At 47.8% G+C, this 26,657-nt stretch overlaps 1 protein-coding gene across 2 annotated transcripts in view; it reads right to left on the bottom strand.

Moving 5' to 3' along the window:
• The window catches only part of RBM6 (RNA binding motif protein 6), a 1,032,809-nt gene that overhangs the window by 40,377 nt on the left and 965,775 nt on the right, over positions 1-26,657 (bottom strand). For both annotated transcript variants that reach the window (XM_069206836.1, XM_069206837.1), the window contains one exon: positions 3,608-3,737. In XM_069206836.1, coding sequence (XP_069062937.1) covers positions 3,608-3,737 — 130 coding nt within the window. The remainder of the gene's footprint in view (positions 1-3,607; positions 3,738-26,657) is intronic.

The following is a 26,657-nucleotide window of genomic DNA, read 5'->3' as shown; positions in this document are numbered from 1 at the left end:
GACCCCAAGGGTAAGTCACCCATTGGCTACTACCCTACACTCCACTAACGTCCCTAAATTTTTTATTTAGGGGAGCCCCTGGCACCAGGAGCCAGATCCAGCTGACCTGAAAGAAGAAGGGCACTACAGAGATGCAAAAGAAAGAACTGAAGACCAGTGACTGACTCAGTGCCAATCCTACCTGCCTTCCTATTGACTTTGACAACTGCAACAAAGACACCTCGTCCTGCAGCTGCTTGTGCCTCCAAAAGCCCTGGAGGATTGCCAGCCTACACCCAAGAACCAGGAACCTCTTTGGAGTAGCCAAGCTGCTCCCCTGCATCTTGCAGGTACCTAAGAAGAGCTGTGAGGACTCCAAACCGCCAAACCCGACACCAGAAAGCACCACTGCACCCGAGCTCCCTAACCCAAGTCGAAATGGGGCAACAGTAGCAGGGTGGTCCCCAGACCATCCAGAGGCGAAGTCCACCATGGGTCTCTCCGCTGTGACCTTCGCAACAATGCCTGCAGCCTCTTTGTACCGGCCGCCCTCTTCTGTGAGTGACCTGGAGACAAAGACCCAACGCCTCAGGTCACCTCTGCACCCGTCCACCCTGGACCAAGGAGAAGAGGACTAAGGGTGTCCCCTATGTCCCCCGGCCTCATGAGACTTGAGCCCACTTATTGGTTCGGTCGGACTGGACCCCAGTCCATGCCTGCAGCCTCTTGTGACAGAAACCCAATGCCTAAGGACACCCCTGCACTCGGCCTCCCTGGCCCCAGAGGAAGAGGACCAAAGATGTCCCCACGTCACCAAGCATCGTAAGTTCTGAACCCTGTGGCTGATTCACCCAAACTGGCCCCCCAGTCCCTGCCTGCAGCACCTTTTCGATCGGACTGATCCCCATTGACTTCAGAGGCACCCAATGCTGAACTGCAAATCTGCACCTGGCCGCCCCAGTGCTGCTCGAGGTGACCTGTTGGTGTGGCCTAGGACCCTGCCCCACATTCACCTTAAGTGTAGAAGCTCGGTCCTGTAAGTCTTTGCTGAGTTCCTCTTTGCCATATAGGTTTTTCCTCCATAGGTTAACAATGCAACTTAAGAAAACTGCACTGTCAACTTTTCAAACCTGTAAGAATTTCTACTGCAAAACTTACTTACCTGAGCATATTGATTCTAGTGCCTAAACATATATAAATATATATATTGTTTTTGTATATTGGTGTGGATATCTGTCTTGAGTCGTCTGTATCATTTACTGACTGTGTGCCTACTGCAGACGTCTAACACTCTGCCTAAGGCTGCTATGCCACATTATCCTCTAAAAGAGTACCCCTGCCCACTCACAAGGGAATACCTGGACTCTTTGCACAGTATACCTCTTTCTGGTAATATACACAAACCAATGCCCAAAATAATTCCTTGGTGAAGATTTTGTGGTCTTAATTACTGAGAACATATTAAACTAGATTTAGTTTCTCAAAAAAATAGAAATACGTTTATAGCCTATTCAACCATCTGTCCTTGAATCTTTCAAGACTTGGTGTCAGAGAGATGTGCTGAAAATGTAGCAGAGAGAACCAAAGCTGGCAATTTGGTTGCACATCCAAGTACAGTGCTCCATGAAAAGGAATGTCACCTTACTAGCAGAGACAACGATTATTATTCATGCATTCACACAATGCGCAACCCCTGAACCACAACAGATGCCATTATTACTGTATTGCTGCAAATTAAGACCATATATTTCTCAATTATTGATTTATTTCTATCATGCCATTTATCACAAAAATGATTTAAAAGTAACACAACAATTGCAGACACAGAGAAGCACATCAGGCAGCCAGGAATCAAAACTGCTGAAGGGGGTTGAAACTATACTGGCTTCACAATTCTGGATGAATCAGCTATAAATGATGCTATGGGCAATAACATACTCATGCAAATATTGAAAGTGTGGCGGACACTCAAGTATAATGCTTGGTTTGATTATGTTCCTCCGTCCAGTCACACAAAAGAATGAACTGGACAAGCATCAGTCCAACCAACTTCAGGTAAAATGCAGTATGCCAAAGGTATAATCATTCTCATCTCCACTGCAGTCCAAAAGATAGAAGTCCCCTCTGGCCCCCCCAAAAAAACAAAACAAAATTCTGTTTAAGTGAAATACGTAAGCCCAACAAAAATCACTTCAAACCTAAAGATAAAGGACATTAAAGCTGCTTTTTTCGGTCTACAAGACATAATACTGTCACCCAGAGAAAGTTGATGTCCACACTCAAGCTTAGTTATCCTTATTGAAAAACAATCGCTGACAGCTTTGTCTTAAAGAAAGGACAACTTAACATATAAAGAAGCTACAAGTAAAGGAACTGCCTTTTTAAGTAGAACGCCACATGTAGACTTGCTGGTCCTCTATGTATTTCGGTTTCCACACTTATACAATGTTATATGTGTAGAATAAAGATGCTAAAAAAGCAGCTGCTTCTTGCAGCATAATGTCTGCTACAAAAGTGTATTGGGGTATGGACGTAATTGCCTTCGCAGCCTGGCAAATTTGGGGTGGGAGGTGGGTTTCTCCCTCCTTCAAGCACATCTGGGAACAAGTGGCAAAAAAGTGTCTTCTACAACACATTTATATTATTATATATTCAATTGTATCCGTTTTTAAAGCATAGTAAATGATGCCCTTAAAGTGCACCAGGATACAGCAATCTTTATTACCTCACCACCATCCTTTAACAGAGCCTCTCATGGCTCCATAGGACCGCTCTCACATGTATTTCATTTGTTTTATAACCTCTCTCTTACCATCGTAGGGTGTTGGAGGAATGTACATCAGACACACAGAGACAATGAATCGTGTGTGTAATTTAGTGAATAGAAAAATGTTACATAAGACAAAGCGAGCTACAAGGTGTAGGATTCACATGGCATCTATATTGGTACGCATTTTTAAGGATGCTTGGTCTAGGGAAACAAACTCAGGATTCAGAAAGTAAGACAGTAGTTAGGGTTGACTTTACTAATAAAGTATTTCTACCCAAGCAAACCCTTTTTAGCTGAATTAGGATAATCAAAGACTGGAGAATAAACATAACTTTCTAACCTGTACTATGCAGTTTGAGTGTAGCTCTTTGATGGCAGTTCGTAGCTCATAGTGCTAGATCATGATTGTAACTTTATGAACTGCACAGTAACTAAAGGAGTTCTGTGACAAAATGAGTATCCTACTGAGCTATGCACAAAAATATTTTTCTCTGGCCTGCATAGTACATGTTCTTTGCAGCAGGCATTTTAACACTCTGCGCTATTTTAGATGAGTCAAAACTGCCACTAGAGAAAATCGCCATGAGACAAACCCCGATCTCTCTCCAGCAGATGCATTAATCACAAGAGTTTTCATGGCACTTTTATTGTTGCCTTCAAACTGCTGTATATAAAAACAATTCTGGAGTGCTTTTTAAAACTGCTACAAAACCTGCCCCCAGTAACAAAAGGGCCCCCCACCCTTACAGCCTCCCGGGGAAACGGCAGATGCATGGTAGGCCAGTCTGGCATTGGTTGCAGCTACGAGCCAGAGTAACAGCCAGTACATTAAGTCACTTATGCAGTACAAAAGATTACCTCTCCAGGGGATTTTCGGTCTTGCGGTCTTCGTCTGGGCTTAGAAACACCTTTTTTCCACGTGGCTTGTGGTGTCCGCCTCACCTTGGTGTCACCACCAGCATCAGATCTGATAGGAGAATCACTGTCCCTGAAAGTGAACAGAGTTACTAAAAAAAAACTCACCAATACAAAGGAATTTGACAGAAATGGCAAAAAAAACTTAAATGACTTCCTTGAGGCAGTCTACGACTTGAAAATATGTGTAAAAATACAATGTATATTTTAAAGAACTAACAAGATTGTAACAGCTGAGCTCTCAGCCAGACCTAATAAAGTAACCTACATATACCAGGACAGTATAATAAGGGGATACCTTTCCTCATCAAACTGAAAAGTGATAACTGCCCGCCCCTGGAAATGACATCAAATCTGTTACCGGGACTTCCGGTCCCCCTAAGAGATCGCCCCGGAACTGATGTAGGTGTAGGTGTGTAACGTGGGTTGTGACATTATGTGTTAGTCATGTGCCAGGGTCCTTGCCACAGTGTCTAGATCAATGGGCTGAGTAAAATGTAAGCCCTACAGATGTGTGCCATATTTCTCCACTTAAGAGGACAAGTCTGGACATGTTCAGACAGTCCGGACCCGGGGCCTGCTGGGTGCCTCCTCACTGGGAGGACCAGTGGAAATACATGGCTTAACCTCCACACTGCTGGCTAATCCAAAAAGGGGGCTGGTCAAATGAGTTTTTTAAAGTTTTTTTTTAAAGTGGCTTTTGTTACAGCCAGTTAGTCAATTAAGAAATGGAAACCTAAAACACAGATGGTAGCTCCAAATTTCTCAGGAAAGGGCTTAAAGGTGATCAAAAGATGCAAAGTATAAAGTGACCACACAATCAAAGGATGAAACAGCCAAAGGACATGAAATGAAAACCTAAAACTCAGACATGCCCCAAAATGTCCCAGGAAAGGGGCTTAACGGTGATCAGCAGATGTCAAAGTATAAAGTGACTATGCAATCAGTGGTGAAACAGACAGAGGCCATGATTTGAAAACCTAAAACACATACGCATGCCCCAAACTCCCCAGGAGAGGATTCAAAGGTGATTACCAGAGGTCAAAGTATAAAGTGACCACACAATCATTGGCTGAAACAGACATGGCATTAAATGGAATCCTAAAACACAGATCCTTGCTCCAAACCTCTCAGGAGAGGGTTCAAAGGTGATCAGCAGATGTCAAAGTATAAAGTGACCACACAATTAATGATGGAAACAGAGACCATGCAATGAAAACCTAAATCACAGATGTATATTTCTGTGCCTCACCCCTACACAAAACGTATGCATAGCATGTTGTAACAAGTATAAAAGCCCAGCACATTCACAAGACTCTTTTTGAACTACATATTTGAAGAGAGCAGGGCTACCCGGACCATCAAGGAGAAAAATATGAAGGTGTAGGAAGTTGGCTCTGTATATACTATCTCAAAGTGAGAGATAGTGTGCACAGAGTCCAAGGGTTCCCCTTAGAGGTAAGATAGTGGCAAAATTAGATAATTCTAATGCTCTATTTTTGTGGTAGTGTGGTCGAACAGTAGGCTTAGAGGGTAGTGTTAAGCATTTGTTGTACACACACACAGGCAATAAATGAGGAACACATGCTCAAAGACTTAACTCCAGGCCAATAGTTGTTGTATAGAAATATATATTTTCTTAATTTATTTTAGAACCACAATATTCAAGATTGGAAGTAAATACATAAAATGCAAGGTACTCCACACACAGGTAAGTAAGGAACTTTGAATTAGAGCAGTAACATACACAGTTTTAGTTAAAATGACAATAAACTATTTTAAAAGTGGACAGTGCAAAGATCAACAGTTCCTGGGGGAGGTAAGTAAGGTTAAGATTCTGAGGTAAGTAAAGCACTAACATGTTCAGTTTCCTGGGCATAGGCAGCCCACCGTTGGGGGTTCAAGGCAACCCCAAAGTCACCGCACCAGCAACACAGGGCCGGTCAGGTGCAGAGGTCAAAGGAGGGCCCAAAACACATAGGCACCTATGGAGAACAGGGGTGCTCCAGTTCCAGTCTGCCAACACGTAAGTACCTGCGTCTTCGGAGGGCAGGCCAGGGGGGTTTTGTAGAGCACTGGGGGGGACACAAGTAGGCACACAAAACACACCCTCAGCGGCACAGGGGCGGCCGGGTGCAGTGTGCTTAGCAGGCGTTGGGTTTTCAATAGGAATCAATGGAGGGACCCGGGGGTAACTCTAGCGGTACAGGCAGGGCACAGGGGGGCTTCTCAGGCCAGCCACCGACTGGGCTAGGCAGAGGGTCGCCTGGGGGTCACTCCTGCACTGAGGTTCGGTTCCTTCTGGTCATGGGGGCTGCGGGTGCAGTGCATGGTCCAGGCGTCAGGTTCTCTGTTCCATGCAGTCGCGGTCAGGGGGAGCCTCTGGATCCTCTCTGCATGCGTCGGTGTGGGGGTGCAGGGGGATCTTCTCAGGTTACTCACGAGGTCGTAGTCGCCTGGGAGTCCTCTCTGCAGTGTTGGGTCTCTGGAGCTTGAACCGGGGGCGTCTGGTGCAGAGTTTGAAGTCTCACGCTTCCAGCGGGAAGAGTGAGTTCTTTGAAAGTTGTTAGAAAGGTGCAAAGTTGTTGCTGTTTTTGAACAGTGCCGCTGTTCTCTGGAGTTTCTTGGTCCTTCGGGTTCAGGGCAGTCCTCTGAGGTTTCAGATGTCGCTGGTCTCTGTTGAATGCGTCACTGTGCAGGTTCTTTGAGTCTAGAGACAGGCCGGTAGGGCTGGGGCCAAGTCAGTTGGTGTCTCCGTCGTCTCTGCGGGGCTTTCATTTCAGCAGTCCTTCTTGTTGTTGTAGTTTGCAGGAATCTGATTTCCTCAGTTCTGGGTCGCCCCTAAATACTGAATTTAGGGGTGTGTTTAGGTCAGGAGGGCAGTAGCCAATGGCTACTGTCCTGGAGGGTGGCTACACCCTCTTTGTGTCTTCTCCCTGAGGGGAGAGGGGCACATCCCTAATCCTATTGGGGGAATCCTCCAATCTCAAGATGGAGGATTTCTAAAGGCAGGGGTCACCTCAGCTCAGGACACCTTAGGGACTGTCCTGACTGGTGGGTGTCTCCTCCTTGTATTTCTCATTATCTCCTCCTTGCTGCCAAAATGGGGGGCAGTGGCCAGAGGGGCAGGCATCTCCACTAGCTAGGATGCCCTGGGGTGCTGTAACAAAAGGCATGAGCCTTTGAGGCTCACCGCCAGGTGTTACAGTTCCTGCAGGGGGAGGTGAGAACCCCTGCCTCCCAGTACAGGCTTTGTTCCTGGCCACAGAGTGACAAAGGCACTCTCCCCATGTGGCCAGAAACTCGTCTAGTTGTGACAGGCTGGCAGAAACTGGTCAGCCTAACACTAGGAGTCGGAATGGTATTCAGGGGGCATCTCTAAGATGTCCTCTGGGTGTATTTTACAATAAATTCCACACTGGCATCAGGGTGCATTTATTGTGCGAAGAAGTTTGATACCAAACTTCCCAGATTTTAGTGTAGCCATTTAGACCGTGGAGTTCGTGTTTGACAAACTCGCAGCCCATATACTCTATTATGGCTACCCAGCACTTACAATGTCTAAGGGTTTGCTTAGACACTGTAGGGGTATAGTGCTCATGCACATATGCCCTCACCTGTGGTATAGTGCACCCTGCCTTAGGGCTGTAAGGCCTGCTAGAGGGGTGACTTACCTATGCCATAGGCAGTGTGAGGTTGGCATGGCACTCTGAGGGGAGTGCCATGTCGACTTCGTCATTTTTTCCCCACCAGCACACACAAGCTGTGAGGCAGTGTGCATGTGCTGAGTGAAGGGTTCCCAGGGTGGCATAAGACAAGACCTTCCCTAGCATCAGGGCACTTGGTACCAGGGGTACCATTTACAAGGGACTTATCTGGGAGCCAGGGCTGTGCCAATTGTGGGAACAAAGGTACAGTTTAGGGAAATGTAGGAAGTTGGCTCTGTATGTGCTATTTCAAAGTAAGGAATAGCATGCACAGAGTCCAAGGGTTCCCCTTAGAGGTAAAATAGTGGTAAAAAGAGATAATACTAATGCTCTATTTTGTGGTAGTGTGGTCGAGCAGTAGGCTTATCCAAGGAGTAGTGTTAAGCATTTGCTGTACATACACATAGACAATAAATGAGGTACACACACTCAGAGACAAATCCAGCCAATAGGTTTTTGTATAGAAAAATATCTTTTCTTAGTTTATTTTAAGAACCACAGGTTCAAATTCTACATGTAATATCTCATTCGAAAGGTATTGCAGGTAAGTACTTTAGGAACTTCAAATCATAAAAATTGCATGTATACTTTTCAGGTTATTGACAAATAGCTGTTTTAAAAGTGGACACTTAGTGCAATTTTCACAGTTCCTGGGGGAGGTAAGTTTTTGTTAGTTTTACCAGGTAAGTAGGACACTTACAGGGTTCAGTTCTTGGTCCAAGGTAGCCCACCGTTGGGGGTTCAGAGCAACCCCAAAGTCACCACACCAGCAGCTCAGGGCCGGTCAGGTGCAGAGTTCAAAGTGGTGCCCAAAACACATAGGCTAGAATGGAGAGAAGGGGGTGCCCCGGTTCCGGTCTGCTTGCAGGTAAGTACCCGCGTCTTCGGAGGGCAGACCAGAGGGGTTTTGTAGGGCACCGGGGGGGACACAAGCCCACACAGAAATTTCACCCTCAGCAGCGCGGGGGCGGCCGGGTGCAGTGTAGAAACAGGCGTCGGGTTCGCAATGTTAGTCTATGAGAGACCTCGGGATCTCTTCAGCGCTACAGGCAGGCAAGGGGGGGGTTCCACGGGGAAACCTCCACTTGGGCAAGGGAGAGGGACTCCTGGGGGTCACTTCTCCAGTGAAAGTCCGGTCCTTCAGGTCCTGGGGGCTGCGGGTGCAGGGTCTCTCCCAGGCGTCGGACTTTGGATTCAAAGAGTCGCGGTCAGGGGAAGCCTCGGGATTCCCTCTGCAGGCGGCGCTGTGGGGGCTCAGGGGGGACAAGTTTTGGTACTCACAGTATCAGAGTAGTCCTGGGGTCCCTCCTGAGGTGTTGGATCTCCACCAGCCGAGTCGGGGTCGCCGGGTGCAGTGTTGCAAGTCTCACGCTTCTTGCGGGGAGCTTGCAGGGTTCTTTCAAGGCTGCTGGAAACAAAGTTGCAGCCTTTCTTGGAGCAGGTCCGCTGTCCTCGGGAGTTTCTTGTCTTTTCGAAGCAGGGGCAGTCCTCAGAGGATGTCGAGGTCGCTGGTCCCTTTGGAAGGCGTCGCTGGAGCAGGATCTTTGGAAGGCAGGAGACAGGCCGGTGAGTTTCTGGAGCCAAGGCAGTTGTCGTCTTCTGGTCTTCCTCTGCAGGGGTTTTCAGCTAGGCAGTCCTTCTTCTTGTAGTTGCAGGAATCTAATTTTCTAGGGTTCAGGGTAGCCCTTAAATACTAAATTTAAGGGCGTGTTTAGGTCTGGGGGGTTAGTAGCCAATGGCTACTAGCCCTGAGGGTGGGTACACCCTCTTTGTGCCTCCTCCCAAGGGGAGGGGGTCACAATCCTAACCCTATTGGGGGAATCCTCCATCTGCAAGATGGAGGATTTCTAAAAGTTAGAGTCACCTCAGCTCAGGACACCTTAGGGGCTGTCCTGACTGGCCAGTGACTCCTCCTTGTTATTCTCATTATTTTCTCCGGCCTTGCCGCCAAAAGTGGGGGCCGGGCCGGAGGGGGCGGGCAACTCCACTAGCTGGAGTGTCCTGCGGTTCTGTGACAAAGGGGTGAGCCTTTGAGGCTCACCGCCAGGTGTTACAGCTCCTGCCTGGGGGAGGTGTTAGCATCTCCACCCAGTGCAGGCTTTGTTACTGGCCTCAGAGTGACAAAGGCACTCTCCCCATGGGGCCAGCAACATGTCTCTAGTGTGGCAGGCTGCTGGAACTAGTCAGCCTACACAGATAGTCGGTTAAGTTTCAGGGGGCACCTCTAAGGTGCCCTCTGGGGTGTATTTTGCAATAAAATGTACACTTGCATCAGTGTGCATTTATTGTGCTGAGAAGTTTGATACCAAACTTCCCAGTTTTCAGTGTAGCCATTATGGTGCTGTGGAGTTCGTGTTTGACAAACTCTCAGACCATATACTCTTATGGCTACCCTGCAATTACAATGTCTAAGGTTTTGTTTAGACACTGTAGGGGTACCATGCTCATGCACTGGTACCCTCACCTATGGTATAGTGCACCCTGCCTTAGGGCTGTAAGGCCTGATAGAGGGGTGTCTTACCTATACTGCATAGGCAGTGAGAGGCTGGCATGGCACCCTGAGGGGAGTGCCATGTCGACTTACTCGTTTTGTCCTCACTAGCACACACAGGCTGGCAAGCAGTGTGTCTGTGCTGAGTGAGAGGTCTCCAGGGTGGCATAAGACATGCTGCAGCCCTTAGAGACCTTCCTTGGCATCAGGGCCCTTGGTACTAGAAGTACCAGTTACAAGGGACTTATCTGGATGCCAGGGTCTGCCAATTGTGGATACAAAAGTACAGGTTTAGGGAAAGAACACTGGTGCTGGGGCCTGGTTAGCAGGCCTCAGCACACTTTCAATTGTAAACATAGCATCAGCAAAGGCAAAAAGTCAGGGGGCAACCATGCCAAGGAGGCATTTCCTTACACAACCCCCCCCCCCAAACGAAAGAGGATGAGACTAACCTTTCCCAGGAGAGTCTTCATTTTCTAAGTGGAAGAACCTGGAAAGGCCATCTGCATTGGCATGGGCAGTCCCAGGTCTGTGTTCCACTATAAAGTCCATTCCCTGTAGGGAGATGGACCACCTCAACAGTTTAGGATTTTCACCTTTCATTTGCATCAGCCATTTGAGAGGTCTGTGGTCAGTTTGAACTAGGAAGTGAGTCCCAAAGAGGTATGGTCTCAGCTTCTTCAGGGACCAAACCACAGCAAAGGCCTCCCTCTCAATGGCACTCCAACGCTGCTCCCTGGGGAGTAACCTCCTGCTAATGAAAGCAACAGGCTGGTCAAGGCCATCATCATTTGTTTGGGACAAAACTGCCCCTATCCCATGTTCAGAGGCATCAGTCTGCACAATGAACTGCTTAGAATAATCTGGAGCTTTTAGAACTGGTGCTGAGCACATTGCCTGTTTCAGGGTGTCAAAGGCCTGTTGGCATTCCACAGTCCAGTTCACTTTCTTGGAGGTGAGTTCAGTGAGGGCTGTCACAATGGATCCATATCCCTTCACAAACCTCCTGTAATACCCAGTCAAGCCAAGGAATGCCCTGACTTGAGTCTGGGTTTTTGGAGCTACCCAGTCCAGAATAGTCTGGATCTTGGGTTGGAGTGGCTGAACTTGGCCTCCACCTACAAGGTGGCCCAAGTAAACCACAGTTCCCTGCCCTATCTGGCATTTGGATGCCTTGATAGAGAGGCCTGCAGATTGCAGAGCCTTCAAAACCTTCTTCAGGTGGACCAGGTGATCCTGCCAGGTGGAGCTAAAGACAGCAATATCATCAAGATAAGCTGTGCTAAAGGACTCCAAGCCAGCAAGGACTTGATTCACCAACCTTTGGAAGGTGGCAGGGGCATTCTTTAAACCAAAGGGCATAACAGTAAACTGATAATGCCCATCAGGTGTGGAGAATGCTGTTTTCTCTTTTGCTCCAGGTGCCATTTTTATTTGCCAGTACCCTGCTGTCAAGTCAAAGGTACTTAAGAATTTGGCAGCACCTAATTTATCTATGAGCTCATCAGCTCTTGGAATTGGATGAGCATCTGTCTTGGTGACAGAATTGAGCCCTCTGTAGTCCACACAAAACCTCATCTCTTTCTTTCCATCTTTGGTGTGAGGTTTGGGGACTAAGACCACTGGGCTAGCCCAGGGGCTGTCAGAGCGCTCAATTACTCCCAATTCCAGCATCTTGTGGACTTCCACCTTGATGCTTTCCTTAACATGGTCAGATTGTCTAAAGATTTTGTTCTTGACAGGCATGCTGTCTCCTGTGTCCACATCATGGGTACACAGGTGGGTCTGACCAGGGGTTAAGGAGAAGAGTTCAGGAAACTGTTGTAGGACTCTCCTACAATCAGCTTGCTGTTGGCCAGAGAGGGTGTCTGAGTAGATCACTCCATCTACTGTGCCATCTTTTGGGTCTGATGACAGAAGATCAGGGAGAGGTTCACTCTCTGCCTCCTGATCCTCATCTGTTACCATCAACAGATTCACATCAGCCCTGTCATGGAAGAGCTTAAGGCGGTTCACATGGATCACCCTCTTGGGGCTCCTGCTTGTGCCCAGGTCCACCAGGTAGGTGACCTGACTCTTCCTTTCTAGGACTGGGTAAGGGCCACTCCATTTGTCCTGGAGTGCCCTGGGAGCCACAGGCTCCAGAACCCAGACTTTCTGCCCTGGTTGGAACTCAACCAGTGCAGCCTTTTGGTCATACCAAAACTTCTGGAGTTGTTGGCTGGCCTCAAGGTTTTTGGTTGCCTTTTCCATGTACTCTGCCATTCTAGAGCGAAGGCCAAGTACATAGTCCACTATGTCTTGTTTAGGCTCATGAAGAGGTCTCTCCCAGCCTTCTTTAACAAGAGCAAGTGGTCCCCTAACAGGATGACCAAACAGAAGTTCAAAGGGTGAGAATCCTACTCCCTTCTGTGGCACCTCTCTGTAAGCGAAAAGCAGACATGGCAAGAGGACATCCCATCTCCTTTTGAGTTTTTCTGGGAGCCCCATGATCATGCCCTTTAATGTCTTGTTGAATCTCTCAACTAAGCCATTAGTTTGTGGATGGTAAGGTGTAGTGAATTTATAAGTCACTCCACACTCATTCCACATATGTTTCAGGTATGCTGACATGAAGTTGGTACCTCTGTCAGACACCACCTCCTTAGGGAAACCCACTCTGGTAAAGATACCAATGAGGGCCTTGGCTACTGCAGGGGCAGTAGTCGACCTAAGGGGAATAGCTTCAGGATACCTGGTAGCATGATCCACTACTACCAGGATATACATATTTCCTGAGGCTGTGGGAGGTTCCAGTGGACCAACTATGTCCACACCCACTCTTTCAAAGGGGACCCCCACCACTGGAAGTGGAATGAGGGGGGCCTTTGGATGCCCCCCTGTCTTACCACTGGCTTGACAGGTGGGGCAGGAGAGGCAAAACTCCTTCACCATGTTGGACATATTGGGCCAGTAGAAGTGGTTGACTAACCTCTCCCACGTCTTGGTTTGTCCCAAATGTCCAGCAAGGGGAATGTCATGGGCCAATGTTAGGATGAACTCTCTGAACAGCTGAGGCACTACCACTCTCCTAGTGGCACCAGGTTTGGGGTCTCTGGCCTCAGTGTACAGGAGTCCATCTTCCCAATAGACCCTATGTGTTCCATTTTTCTTGCCTTTGGACTCTTCAGCAGCTTGCTGCCTAAGGCCTCAAGAGAGGGACAGGTTTCTTGTCCCTTACACAGCTCCTCCCTTGAGGGTCCCCCTGGGCCTAAGAGCTCAACCTGATAAGGCTCAAGCCCCAAAGGCTCAGTTCCCTCAGAGGGCAGAACTTCTTCCTGAGAAGAGAGGTTCCCTTTCTTTTGCTGTGTTGCAGTCGGTTTCCCAACTGACTTTCCTGTTCTCTTGGTAGGCTGGGCCATTCTTCCAGACTCCAGCTCTACTTGTTCACCCTGTGCCTTGCATTGTGCTCTTGTTTTCACACACACCAGTTCAGGGATACCCAGCATTGCTGCATGGGTTTTTAGTTCTACCTCAGCCCATGCTGAGGACTCCAGGTCATTTCCAAGCAGACAGTCCACTGGGATATTTGAGGAGACCACCACCTGTTTCAGGCCATTGACCCCTCCCCATTCTAAAGTAACCATTGCCATGGGATGTACTTTTCTCTGATTGTCAGCGTTGGTGACTGTGTAAGTTTTTCCAGTCAGGTATTGGCCAGGGGAAACCAGTTTCTCTGTCACCATGGTGACACTGGCACCTGTATCCCTCAGGCCCTCTATTCTAGTCCCATTAATTAAGAGTTGCTGTCTGTATTTTTGCATGTTAGGCGGCCAGACAGCTAGTGTGGCTAAATCCACCCCACCCTCAGAAACTAGAGTAGCTTCAGTGTGGACCCTGATTTGCTCTGGGCACACTGTTGATCCCACTTGGAGACTAGCCATACCAGTGTTACCTGGATGGGAGTTTGGAGTGGAACCTTTCTTGGGACAGGCCTTGTCTCCAGTTTGGTGTCCATGCTGTTTACAGCTATGACACCAGGCCTTTTTGGGATCAAAGTTTTTACCCTTGTACCCATTGTTTTGTGAAGAGGCTCTGGGCCCACCCTCCTGTGCAGGTTTTTGGGGGCCTGTAGAAGACTCTTTACTATTTTTAGTTTTGGTTGTCTCATCACCCTTCCCCTGGGGAGTCTTTGTGACCCCTTTCTTTTGGTCACCCCCTGTTGAAGTCTTGGACACCCTTGTCTTGACCCAATGGTCCGCCTTCTTTCCCAATTCTTGGGGAGAAATTGGTCCTAGGTCTACCAGATGCTGATGCAGTTTATCATTGAAACAATTACTCAATAGGTGTTCTTTCACAAATAAATTGTACAGCCCATCATAATTACTTACACCACTGCCTTGAATCCAACCATCTAGTGTTTTCACTGAGTAGTCTACAAAGTCAACCCAGGTCTGGCTCGAGGATTTTTGAGCCCCCCTGAATCTAATCCTATACTCCTCAGTGGAGAATCCAAAGCCCTCAATCAGGGTACCCTTCATGAGGTCATAAGATTCTGCATCTTGTCCAGAGAGTGTGAGGAGTCTATCCCTACACTTTCCTGTGAACATTTCCCAAAGGAGAGCACCCCAGTGAGATCTGTTCACTTTTCTGGTTACACAAGCCCTCTCAAAAGCTGTGAACCATTTGGTGATGTCATCACCATCTTCATATTTAGTTACAATCCCTTTAGGGATTTTCAACATGTCAGGAGAATCTCTGACCCTATTTATGTTGCTGCCACCATTGATGGATCCTAGGCCCATCTCTTGTCTTTCCCTCTCTATGGCTAGGATCTGTCTTTCCAAAGCCAATCTTTTGGCCATCCTGGCTAACTGGATGTCCTCTTCACTGGGGTTATCCTCAGTGATTTCAGAGGTGTTGGTCTCTCCTGTGAGGGAACCAGCATCTCTGACTATTATTTTTGGAGTCAGGGTTTGAGGGACCCTGTTCTCCCTAGATAGGACTGGTAGGGGGGAATTTTCCTCCAAGTCACTATCCTCTTCCTCTGAGTTGCCACCCTCAGAGGGGTTGGCCTTTTCAAACTCTGCCAAAAGCTCCTGGAGCTGTATTTTGGTAGGTTTGGGGCCCATTGTTATTTTCTTTATTTTACAGAGTGACCTTAGCTCCCTCATCTTAAGATGGAGGTAAGGTGTGGTGTCGAGTTCCACCACAGTCACATCTGTGCTAGACATTTTGCTTCTAAAAGTTGGAATACTTTTTAAGAATCTACAACTGGTTCTAGAATCTAATTCAAACTTTTACAAACTTTTAAACTCTAAAAGAAATGCTAAACAGGATCTAACACAAGGCCCTAGCAGGTCTTTTAAGAATTTAGAAAACTTTTCAAATTGCAAAAATCAATTTCTAATGACAATTTTGGAATTTGTCGTGTGATCAGGTATTGGCTGAGTAGTCCAGCAAATGCAAAGTCTTGTACCCCACCGCTGATCCACCAATGTAGGAAGTTGGCTCTGTATGTGCTATTTCAAAGTAAGGAATAGCATGCACAGAGTCCAAGGGTTCCCCTTAGAGGTAAAATAGTGGTAAAAAGAGATAATACTAATGCTCTATGTAGGAAGTTGGCTCTGTATGTGCTATTTCAAAGTAAGGAATAGCATGCACAGAGTCCAAGGGTTCCCCTTAGAGGTAAAATAGTGGTAAAAAGAGATAATACTAATGCTCTATTTTGTGGTAGTGTGGTCGAGCAGTAGGCTTATCCAATGAGTAGTGTTAAGCATTTGTTGTACATACACCTAGACAATAAATGAGGTACACACACTCAGAGACAAATCCAGCCAATAGGTTTTGTATAGAAAAATATCTTTTCTTAGTTTATTTTAAGAACCACAGGTTCAAATTCTACATGTAATATCTCATTCGAAAGGTATTGCAGGTAAGTACTTTAGGAACTTCAAATCATCAAAATTGCATGTATACTTTTCAAGTTATTGACAAATAGCTGTTTTAAAAGTGGACACAGTGCAATTTTCACAGTTCCTGGGGGAGGTAAGTTTTTGTTAGTTTTACCAGGTAAGTAGGACACTTACAGGGTTCAGTTCTTGGTCCAAGGTAGCCCACCGTTGGGGGTTCAGAGCAACCCCAAAGTCACCACACCAGCAGCTCAGGGCCGGTCAGGTGCAGAGTTCAAAGTGGTGCCCAAAACACATATGCTAGAATGGAGAGAAGGGGGTGCCCCGGTTCCGGTCTGCTTGCAGGTAAGTACCCGCGTCTTCGGAGGGCTGACCAGAGGGGTTTTGTAGGGCACCGGGGGGGACACAAGCCCACACAGAAATTTCACCCTCAGCAGCGCGGGGGCGGCCGGGTGCAGTGTAGAAACAGGCGTCGGGTTCGCAATGTTAGTCTATGAGAGATCTCGGGATCTCTTCAGCGCTGCAGGCAGGCAAGGGGGGGGTTCCTCGGGGAAACCTCCACTTGGGCAAGGGAGAGGGACTCCTGGGGGTCACTTCTCCAGTGAAAGTCCGGTCCTTCAGGTCCTGGGGGCTGCGGGTGCAGGGTCTCTCCCAGGCGTCGGGATTTTGGATTCAAAGAGTCGCGGTCAGGGGAAGCCTCGGGATTCCCTCTGCAGGCGGCGCTGTGGGTGCTCAGGGGGGACAGGTTTTGGTACTCACAGTATCAGAGTAGTCCTGGGGTCCCTCCTGAGGTGTTGGATCTCCACCAGCCGAGTCGGGGTCGCCGGGTGCAGTGTTGCAAGTCTCACGCTTCTTGCGGGGAGCTTGCAGGGTTCTTTCAAGGCTGCTGGAAACAAAGTTGCAGCCTTTCTTGGAGCAGGTCCGCTGTCCTCGGGAGTTTCTTGTCTTTTCGAAGCAGGGGCAGTCCTCAGAGGATGTCGAGGTCGCTGGTCCCTTTGGAAGGCGTCGCTGGAGCAGGATCTTTGGAAGGCAGGAGACAGGCCGGTGAGTTTCTGGAGCCAAGGCAGTTGTCGTCTTCTGGTCTTCCTCTGCAGGGGTTTTCAGCTAGGCAGTCCTTCTTCTTGCAGTTGCAGGAATCAAATTTTCTAGGGTTCAGGGTAGCCCTTAAATACTAAATTTAAGGGCGTGTTTAGGTCTGGGGGGTTAGTAGCCAATGGCTACTAGCCCTGAGGGTGGGTACACCCTCTTTGTGCCTCCTCCCAAGGGGAGGGGGTCACAATCCTAACCCTATTGGGGGAATCCTCCATCTGCAAGATGGAGGATTTATAAAAGTCAGAGTCACCTCAGCTCAGGACACCTTAGGGGCTGTCCTGACTGGCCAGTGACTCCTCCTTGTTGCTTTCTTTGTTCCCTCCAGCCTTGCCGCCAAAAGTGGGGGCCGTGGCCGGAGGGGGCGGGCAACTCCACTAAGCTGGAGTGCCCTGCTGGGCTGTGACAAAGGGGTGAGCCTTTGAGGCTCACCGCCAGGTGTCACAGCTCCTGCCTGGGGGAGGTGTTAGCATCCCCACCCAGTGCAGGCTTTGTTACTGGCCTCAGAGTGACAAAGGCACTCTCCCCATGGGGCCAGCAACATGTCTCTGGTGTGGCAGGCTGCTGGAACTAGTCAGCCTACACAGACAGTCGGTTAAGTTTCAGGGGGCACCTCTAAGGTGCCCTCTGTGGTGTATTTTACAATAAAATGTACACTGGCATCAGTGTGCATTTATTGTGCTGAGAAGTTTGATACCAAACTTCCCAGTTTTCAGTGTAGCCATTATGGTGCTGTGGAGTTCGTGTAAAACAGACTCCCAGACCATATACTCTTATGGCTACCCTGCACTTACAATGTCTAAGGTTTTGCTTAGACACTGTAGGGGCACAGTGCTCATGCACTGGTACCCTCACCTATGGTATAGTGCACCCTGCCTTAGGGCTGTAAGGCCTGCTAGAGGGGTGTCTTACCTATACTGCATAGGCAGTGAGAGGCTGGCATGGCACCCTGAGGGGAGTGCCACGTCGACTTACTCATTTTGTTCTCACCAGCACACACAGGCTTGTAAGCAGTGTGTCTGTGCTGAGTGAGGGGTCTCTAGGGTGGCATAATACATGCTACAGCCCTTAGAGACCTTCCCTGGCATCAGGGCCCTTGGTACCAGAGGTACCAGTTACAAGGGACTTATCTGGATGCCAGGGTGTGCCAATTGTGGAAACAATGGTACATTTTAGGTGAAAGAACACTGGTGCTGGGGCCTGGTTAGCAGGGTCCCAGCACACTTCTCAGTCAAGTCAGCATCAGTATCAGGCAAAAAGTGGGGGGTAACTGCAACAGGGAGCCATTTCTTTACACTCTATTTTGTGGTAGTGTGGTCGAGCAGTAGGCTTATCCAAGGAGTAGTGTTAAGCATTTGCTGTACATACACATAGACAATAAATGAGGTACACACACTCAGAGACAAATCCAGCCAATAGGTTTTTGTATAGAAAAATATCTTTTCTTAGTTTATTTTAAGAACCACAGGTTCAAATTCTACATGTAATATCTCATTCGAAAGGTATTGCAGGTAAGTACTTTAGGAACTTCAAATCATAAAAATTGCATGTATACTTTTCAGGTTATTGACAAATAGCTGTTTTAAAAGTGGACACTTAGTGCAATTTTCACAGTTCCTGGGGGAGGTAAGTTTTTGTTAGTTTTACCAGGTAAGTAGGACACTTACAGGGTTCAGTTCTTGGTCCAAGGTAGCCCACCGTTGGGGGTTCAGAGCAACCCCAAAGTCACCACACCAGCAGCTCAGGGCCGGTCAGGTGCAGAGTTCAAAGTGGTGCCCAAAACACATAGGCTAGAATGGAGAGAAGGGGGTGCCCCGGTTCCGGTCTGCTTGCAGGTAAGTGCCCGCGTCTTCGGAGGGCAGACCAGAGGGGTTTTGTAGGGCACCGGGGGGGACACAAGCCCACACAGAAATTTCACCCTCAGCAGCGCGGGGGCGGCCGGGTGCAGTGTAGAAACAGGCGTCGGGTTCGCAATGTTAGTCTATGAGAGACCTCGGGATCTCTTCAGCGCTACAGGCAGGCAAGGGGGGGGTTCCACGGGGAAACCTCCACTTGGGCAAGGGAGAGGGACTCCTGGGGGTCACTTCTCCAGTGAAAGTCCGGTCCTTCAGGTCCTGGGGGCTGCGGGTGCAGGGTCTCTCCCAGGCGTCGGGACTTTGGATTCAAAGGGTCGCGGTCAGGGGAAGCCTCGGGATTCCCTCTGCAGGCGGCGCTGTGGGGGCTCAGGGGGGACAGGTTTTGGTACTCACAGTATCAGAGTAGTCCTGGGGTCCCTCCTGAGGTGTTGGATCTCCACCAGCCGAGTCGGGGTCGCCGGGTGCAGTGTTGCAAGTCTCACGCTTCTTGCGGGGAGCTTGCAGGGTTCTTTCAAGGCTGCTGGAAACAAAGTTGCAGCCTTTCTTGGAGCAGGTCCGCTGTCCTCGGGAGTTTCTTGTCTTTTCGAAGCAGGGGCAGTCCTCAGAGGATGTCGAGGTCGCTGGTCCCTTTGGAAGGCGTCGCTGGAGCAGGATCTTTGGAAGGCAGGAGACAGGCCGGTGAGTTTCTGGAGCCAAGGCAGTTGTCGTCTTCTGGTCTTCCTCTGCAGGGGTTTTCAGCTAGGCAGTCCTTCTTCTTGTAGTTGCAGGAATCTAATTTTCTAGGGTTCAGGGTAGCCCTTAAATACTAAATTTAAGGGCGTGTTTAGGTCTGGGGGGTTAGTAGCCAATGGCTACTAGCCCTGAGGGTGGGTACACCCTCTTTGTGCCTCCTCCCAAGGGGAGGGGGTCACAATCCTAACCCTATTGGGGGAATCCTCCATCTGCAAGATGGAGGATTTCTAAAAGTTAGAGTCACCTCAGTTCAGGACACCTTAGGGGCTGTCCTGACTGGCCAGTGACTCCTCCTTGTTATTCTCATTATTTTCTCCGGCCTTGCCGCCAAAAGTGGGGGCCGGGCCGGAGGGGGCGGGCAACTCCACTAGCTGGAGTGTCCTGCGGTTCTGTGACAAAGGGGTGAGCCTTTGAGGCTCACCGCCAGGTGTTACAGCTCCTGCCTGGGGGAGGTGTTAGCATCTCCACCCAGTGCAGGCTTTGTTACTGGCCTCAGAGTGACAAAGGCACTCTCCCCATGGGGCCAGCAACATGTCTCTAGTGTGGCAGGCTGCTGGAACTAGTCAGCCTACACAGATAGTCGGTTAAGTTTCAGGGGGCACCTCTAAGGTGCCCTCTGGGGTGTATTTTGCAATAAAATGTACACTTGCATCAGTGTGCATTTATTGTGCTGAGAAGTTTGATACCAAACTTCCCAGTTTTCAGTGTAGCCATTATGGTGCTGTGGAGTTCGTGTTTGACAAACTCTCAGACCATATACTCTTATGGCTACCCTGCACTTACAATGTCTAAGGTTTTGTTTAGACACTGTAGGGGTACCATGCTCATGCACTGGTACCCTCACCTATGGTATAGTGCACCCTGCCTTAGGGCTGTAAGGCCTGCTAGAGGGGTGTCTTACCTATACTGCATAGGCAGTGAGAGGCTGGCATGGCACCCTGAGGGGAGTGCCATGTCGACTTACTCGTTTTGTCCTCACTAGCACACACAGGCTGGCAAGCAGTGTGTCTGTGCTGAGTGAGAGGTCTCCAGGGTGGCATAAGACATGCTGCAGCCCTTAGAGACCTTCCTTGGCATCAGGGCCCTTGGTACTAGAAGTACCAGTCACAAGGGACTTATCTGGATGCCAGGGTCTGCCAATTGTGGATACAAAAGTACAGGTTTAGGGAAAGAACACTGGTGCTGGGGCCTGGTTAGCAGGCCTCAGCACACTTTCAATTGTAAACATAGCATCAGCAAAGGCAAAAAGTCAGGGGGCAACCATGCCAAGGAGGCATTTCCTTACAGGAAAGAACACTGGTGCTGGGGCCTGGTTAACAGGGTCCCAGCACACTTTCAATCATAACTGGCATCAACAAAAAGGCAAAAAGGCAGGGGGTAACCATGCCAAAGAGGCATTTCCTTACAGAATGGCAGAGCGCAGAGTGGCGATGCATACCAACTTCTACTTGAGGTATATAATTATGGCCTGTTTGTATATGCTGTAATATTGTTTCACCCTACCTTTATCCCCAGCCTTTTCTCTATGTTACCCAGAGCGTAATGTGTGTACCTTGCACTTTTGTGCAGTCCAGTGTTTAATTTGCGAGGGGCCGGAGGGTAAGGTCCATATGTGTAGAGGTAAACAGAATATTTAAAAGCTAAAAACCATGCTACATATGGCCAAAATTAAAGGACTAAAATTTTACTTAAAACAAAACACATAGAATGATAGCATGGAGGGCAGGGGTCCGAGCAGCGACCCTACCGGATCCTCACCTATGTGTCTTTAATGGAGGGTTGGGCCCCGAGCAGCACGCTGCCGTGGTCCCCACCCCTGATCCTCACCTATGTGTCTGTAATTGACGGTAGGGGCCCGACCAGTGCACTTCCAGGGGCAGGGCATTGACAGTCCCTTGTTCACCCAGGGAACACCCCACAATGTGTTTGATGCTGTGGAATTTCTAGAAAACCTCCCTAACCTGTTACAGAGTAAGGCAGAAACCGTAGCACGTTGGACCTTCAGTATCATCGCCCTCGTTGTTCGGGGCCATGGGGAGGTGTTCCAGATCAATAAAGAGTATCTTGTATAGTGAAATCATTTGTAAGAAACAACGCTGGTTGCTCAACTTTAACAACGAGGCATCCAACACTTGTCTGGTGGCTAGCATAGTGGGGTTACTTATGGATCACACCACCCCAATGCTCATATTCTGTCTAAAGCGGCTGAAGCCCATGTGGCGCTTGAAATACCGCACAAAAGAATGGTCGGGTTTGGGATCCTAGGGCTTCTTCAGAACTATTTTGCCATTACAATAAAAGTTCTTTACCACAACAGTTCCTGGAAGTAATTTACAACTGGGGAGCATCCAAAAAACAAGACCATTTATATTCTCCATCATGAAAATCACTATATTTATGCTCATCATCTAACTTTCAATGACAACTGGGAGTTGGAAGGTTGCACATGTGTGAACGATTTTCTCACCACCTTCATGCAGCCAAAATTCAAAGGATATACTATGATGGTTCATAACTCAAAAGCGTACAATTCCTTCTTTATGTTGCAGAACATGATTTGCAAAAAGATGCAGGTATTACTTATCACCCAGGGCTCCAAACTGATGTTAACAGCTGTGCCTTTACTAATATATAGTTCATCGATTACCAAAAGCCTTTGTTTTTTTCAGGGTGTGAAGGTTATTTCCCACACTTTTGCAACACATGGGCTAATCAGAATTATGAAGGACCAATGCCTCCGCCCAATAGCTACAGTGTCGAGTATATGATGCCTGCTGAGAAAGTGAGCTTTCCAAAGTGGTATGGTGTAGACTGTGAAAATAACTTTCACTTTCAAACCGAGTTGAAAGCATACTGTCTAACTGATGTAATGACCTTACAAAAAGCCTGCAACATTTTCAGAGACATAGGGGGTGATTCTGACTTTGACGGGCGGCGGAGGCCGCCCGCCAAAGTCCCGCCGGCAGAATACCGCTACGCGGTCAGAAGACCGCCGCGGTAACTCTGAGTTTCCCACTGGGCTGGCGGGCGACCGCCAGAAGGCCGCCCGCCAGCCCAGCGGGAATGGAGCCGGCGGAGTAAAAGGGGTGCGACGGGTGCAGCGCCGCCATGGAGGATTCCACTGGGCATCGGGAAACTGGCGGGACACCGCCGGTTTCCCGTATCTGACCGCGGCTGTACCGCCGCGGTCAGAATGCCCATGGGAGCACCGCCAGCCTGTTGGCGGTGCTCCCGCGGTCGTTGGCCCTGGCGGTAGTCTACCGCCAGGGTCAGAATGACCCCCATAGTGGTGGAGATGACTAAACGGATGAAAGTTTTGAAGACCAACACGCCACAGATGACAAAGACTGTAGAATACATAGGCCCTTTCCAAAATATTACGCTGGCTTCCATGTGTATGTCTATCTACAAACATGTTTCTGAAACCCAACAGCATAGCTATAGTACCGCCAGACCTCTATTACGGCAAACAGAAGGGTTATTCAACCCCCTGTATCTAATGGCTCATGTATGTCTCCGACAAAGAAAACATCTTCATTCAGCACGCCTCACAGGGTGGTGAGTACGATTGGGGCCTTATTATCTAGACGTTTATCCTGTAATTACCGGTGTGCCAACAGCTTTTGAGTACAAAGGGTACTTTTACCACAGTTGTCCTCAGTGTTACAAACCCCAAGAGCTTAATAGCCGGATGGGCACAAAGTTTGAACACTTACATTGCCGTACTCTGACGAAGGCGCAATATGTTGAAAACTACAGCTTTGTCATGACAACCCTTTGGGAGCATTAGTGGTTAGATATAATAACATCGGACGCGGAACTCATTTCTTTTATTAGGAGTGGAGTTTACGACTTCATGAGTCTGTATCCATTTGTGAACAAGCAGGAGTTACACCCTGTAGGGTACCCGCACCATATATATTTAAACCCATAGGCAAATACTTTGGACCCATTAAATGCCAAATCTACCCGCCCGCTGGCTTTACTTCCCTGTGCTACCATACAGAGTCGGTGGTAAGATAATGTTCCCACTATGTCGTACATGCGCTGAAAGTTAAGCGACTAGCGAGTGCAGACACTGTGAAGAGCAAAGGATGCTGACCAGTGCATGGTATAGTATTAGGGAACAAAAGGCTCAAGAGAAAGGATAGAGACTTGATAAAATAGTGGAAATATGGCACTTTGAAAGGACGACAGCCAACTTTTTTCTGACTATACCAACTTGTTTCTAAGAGACAAAGGGGAGGCTTCAGGGTTTCCAGAATGGTGGGTTAATGAGAACTCTAAGCCAAAGTATACCGATGATTACTATGCTCACGAGGGTATAAGAATGAGACCAGAGTTCATCGAGGTCAACCCTGCCCGTCAACAGTTAACCAAACTCTGGATAAACTCCTTATGGGGCAAATTTGCACAGCGTACAAATTTGTCAACACAACCATATCAACAGATCCCGACGGGTTGTACCTTTTTACCTCGTGTAATGAGGTGTGCAGTTGCAAGTTTATTGAAGATGAGACTGCAGCTCTGTCTTGGAAATACACAAAAGAGTACCTCACAACGTGTAACAATATAAACATCTTCAAAGCCTCTTTCACAACTGCTCACGCTGGTTAAGAGCTTTACAGAGTGCTGGATAAACTGTAGGACAGGTGTTGTATCATAATACCAACTTTTGTGAGTGAAGTAGGGGATGAAGACCCTCCATTAGGAGATTATCTAGGAGACTCTACCAGAAAGCTGCAAAAGGACGGGTACATAGTGGAGTTCACCTCATCCGAGCCTAAAATCTATTCTTATAAATCAAACAATTCCATGTGTAGGAAAGTCAAAGGCATCACCTTAAATGTTAGCAATACAGTCAAAATCAATTTCGACGGGCTAAAGGATCTGATGAACGAGTAAGCTATATCGAACATTAAAGAAAATGATTAAACAATTGATGTACAACAGCCTAGCATAGAGTGTGGTCCAAAAAGTGGTGGGAAATCACAATTCAAACATTGCATAAAACCTTACGTATAGTGAAAGGGTCCTGGCTGAGGACTACAGAGCCCTGTCGTATGGTAATTAAAGGTGCATTAGACTCTCAAATCCCCACGACTATGGACACCGGCTTGCAACATCCTTTCTCCTGCGTTTTAGCAGGTCCCTCAAATTGTGTTAAAAGTTATTTTCTAAAGAAGTTGTTAGAGAATGCTCCCACTGTTTTGTTCCAAACCTGTAACAATATTGTATGGCTTTATTCATGCTGGCAACATCTTTATACGGAACGAACCCTAAGGTTCCCCCCATCAAATTTATAGAAGGCATTCCTAGCAATATCAATAACGATGCAATGTTTCCTACACACCTTGTAAACATGGTGATTGTAGATGATCTTATGCATAAGGAAGGGGATCACCCCGAGATCGAAAAAACTTTTACACAATATTCACACCATCGTAATCTAAGCATATGCTACATTGTGCAGAACTTGTTTTACAAGGGTAAGTGCAGCTGTTCTATAACTCTGAACGCCTCGCACCTTGTTTTATTTAAAAACCCTTGAGACAAACAGCAAATATCTATTATCGCTAAGCAGATGCACCCCGGAAACACCCAGTTTTCTTGGAAGCCTTTACAGATTAAAGATGCTACCCACTAAACCTCACGGATGTCTGCTGGTAGACTTAAAACTGAATACTTTAGAAGACTATGTGCCGATATTCTTCTACCATATTTTCTCGTAGCTTACACAACTAAAACCAGACACTGAGCCTATAAAAAGAATCGATAATAAGACTAACATTTACACTCTAAACCTTACAATATAAGGTGTTGACCATGTCGGCGCGTATACGCTGTAATTTGTCCCTCATTAAAATGGTAGCCAGCGCTAGCCACCAGATAATAAAGGTCATCCCGTGCGTGGCTTCGGACGACTCAGTGGCTGCCATTTCAGAAACTGCCCTAAACACCCTAAAAGGCAATGTCACAATATCAGAGAGCCAGTTACGGGCGTTGAAGAAGAAGCGTCACCTTATCTAAAATCTTAGTAATAAAAGGGCCTCCCTCATTTCAAAGAAAAAACTGTTAAAGCAGTCAGGTGGTTTTATAGGGTCTCTACTGGGTATAGCAATACCTTTAATTACAAGCCTCCTATCCGGGAACTGATAGATTACGCCCAAAAGATGTACTTGGTACTGCACTAGCAGCTGGGAGAGTTGGGCGATGCCTGGGATAAATGGAAAAATGAAATGCTTCATCTAAATTAAAAATATTTTGAACCGTACTGATTTAAAACCGCACAACAAAGTAGATCTTTACTCCAGAGCTCTTCAAAACGTTTTACAATATTAAAAGCAATGGTACTCTGGAAAACAAAAAAAAGCTGGCTCTATATACCCCTGACACTGAACTGCCTCAACCAACCCACACAGCGCCTCAAGATCAACAGCCACCACAACCGGTGCCACCAACACCCACATCCTCAGACTTCTTTGTTGAATAACTAAAAAAAAAAAAAAGTCAAAGGTACAGAGGGGCCGCGCAAATGTTGCTAAGTAAAATGGCAGCTTCTGAAGATCTAACCTCGTGGAATGAGCGGGATGAATTCCTCTACAAAGGTCAGCCGGTTGTAGGGTCCCACCAGTATGACCTAGTTAAAGGTATCATGTACCCCAAAACACATTCGCTCCAGAAAGTGCCTAGAGGCTGGGACCAATTTCTACAGGCCGCTGCAGGACTCAACATTCCTTCGACGATCGTTGGTAATGCAGAAAACAGACGTCTGCTTAAAAGAGCCGACTCATAGCCCGCCAAGAACTCCAACACCTGTTGTTTTAAAACCCACCCCTGGGATGCCTGCGACTCCATTTATTCCCCAGCAATCCACCTCTTGGTACACCTCGACTTGGACTTTGGAACCTAAAAAGACATCGTCCAAAAGGAACATGTGGTTTAATGTGTGATACTGCTGATTTGATCTCATGTATGAGTGTTACATCGTTTGTGTGTATAGTTTTTCATCGATTAATGTATTGCTTGGTTTTGTCATCCTTCACTTTTTATTTAGGATGTTTGGCTGCTTAATGCTTATACTAAAACTGTAGGAAGTTGGCCTGGTGTGTGCTGAGCAAATGTGGTGTTATCACCTTACACCAGGTCCAGCTATCCCCTATTAGTGAAGTGTAGGCAGTGTCTAGGAAGTCAGGGCTCTCTAGAGGTAGCTGTGGATGAGCAGCC

This window comes from Pleurodeles waltl, chromosome 9 (genome assembly GCF_031143425.1).
Source record: "Pleurodeles waltl isolate 20211129_DDA chromosome 9, aPleWal1.hap1.20221129, whole genome shotgun sequence".
In the NCBI taxonomy this organism is placed as follows: Eukaryota; Metazoa; Chordata; class Amphibia; order Caudata; family Salamandridae; genus Pleurodeles; species Pleurodeles waltl.
This window is presented reverse-complemented; position numbering and strand designations above follow the sequence as displayed.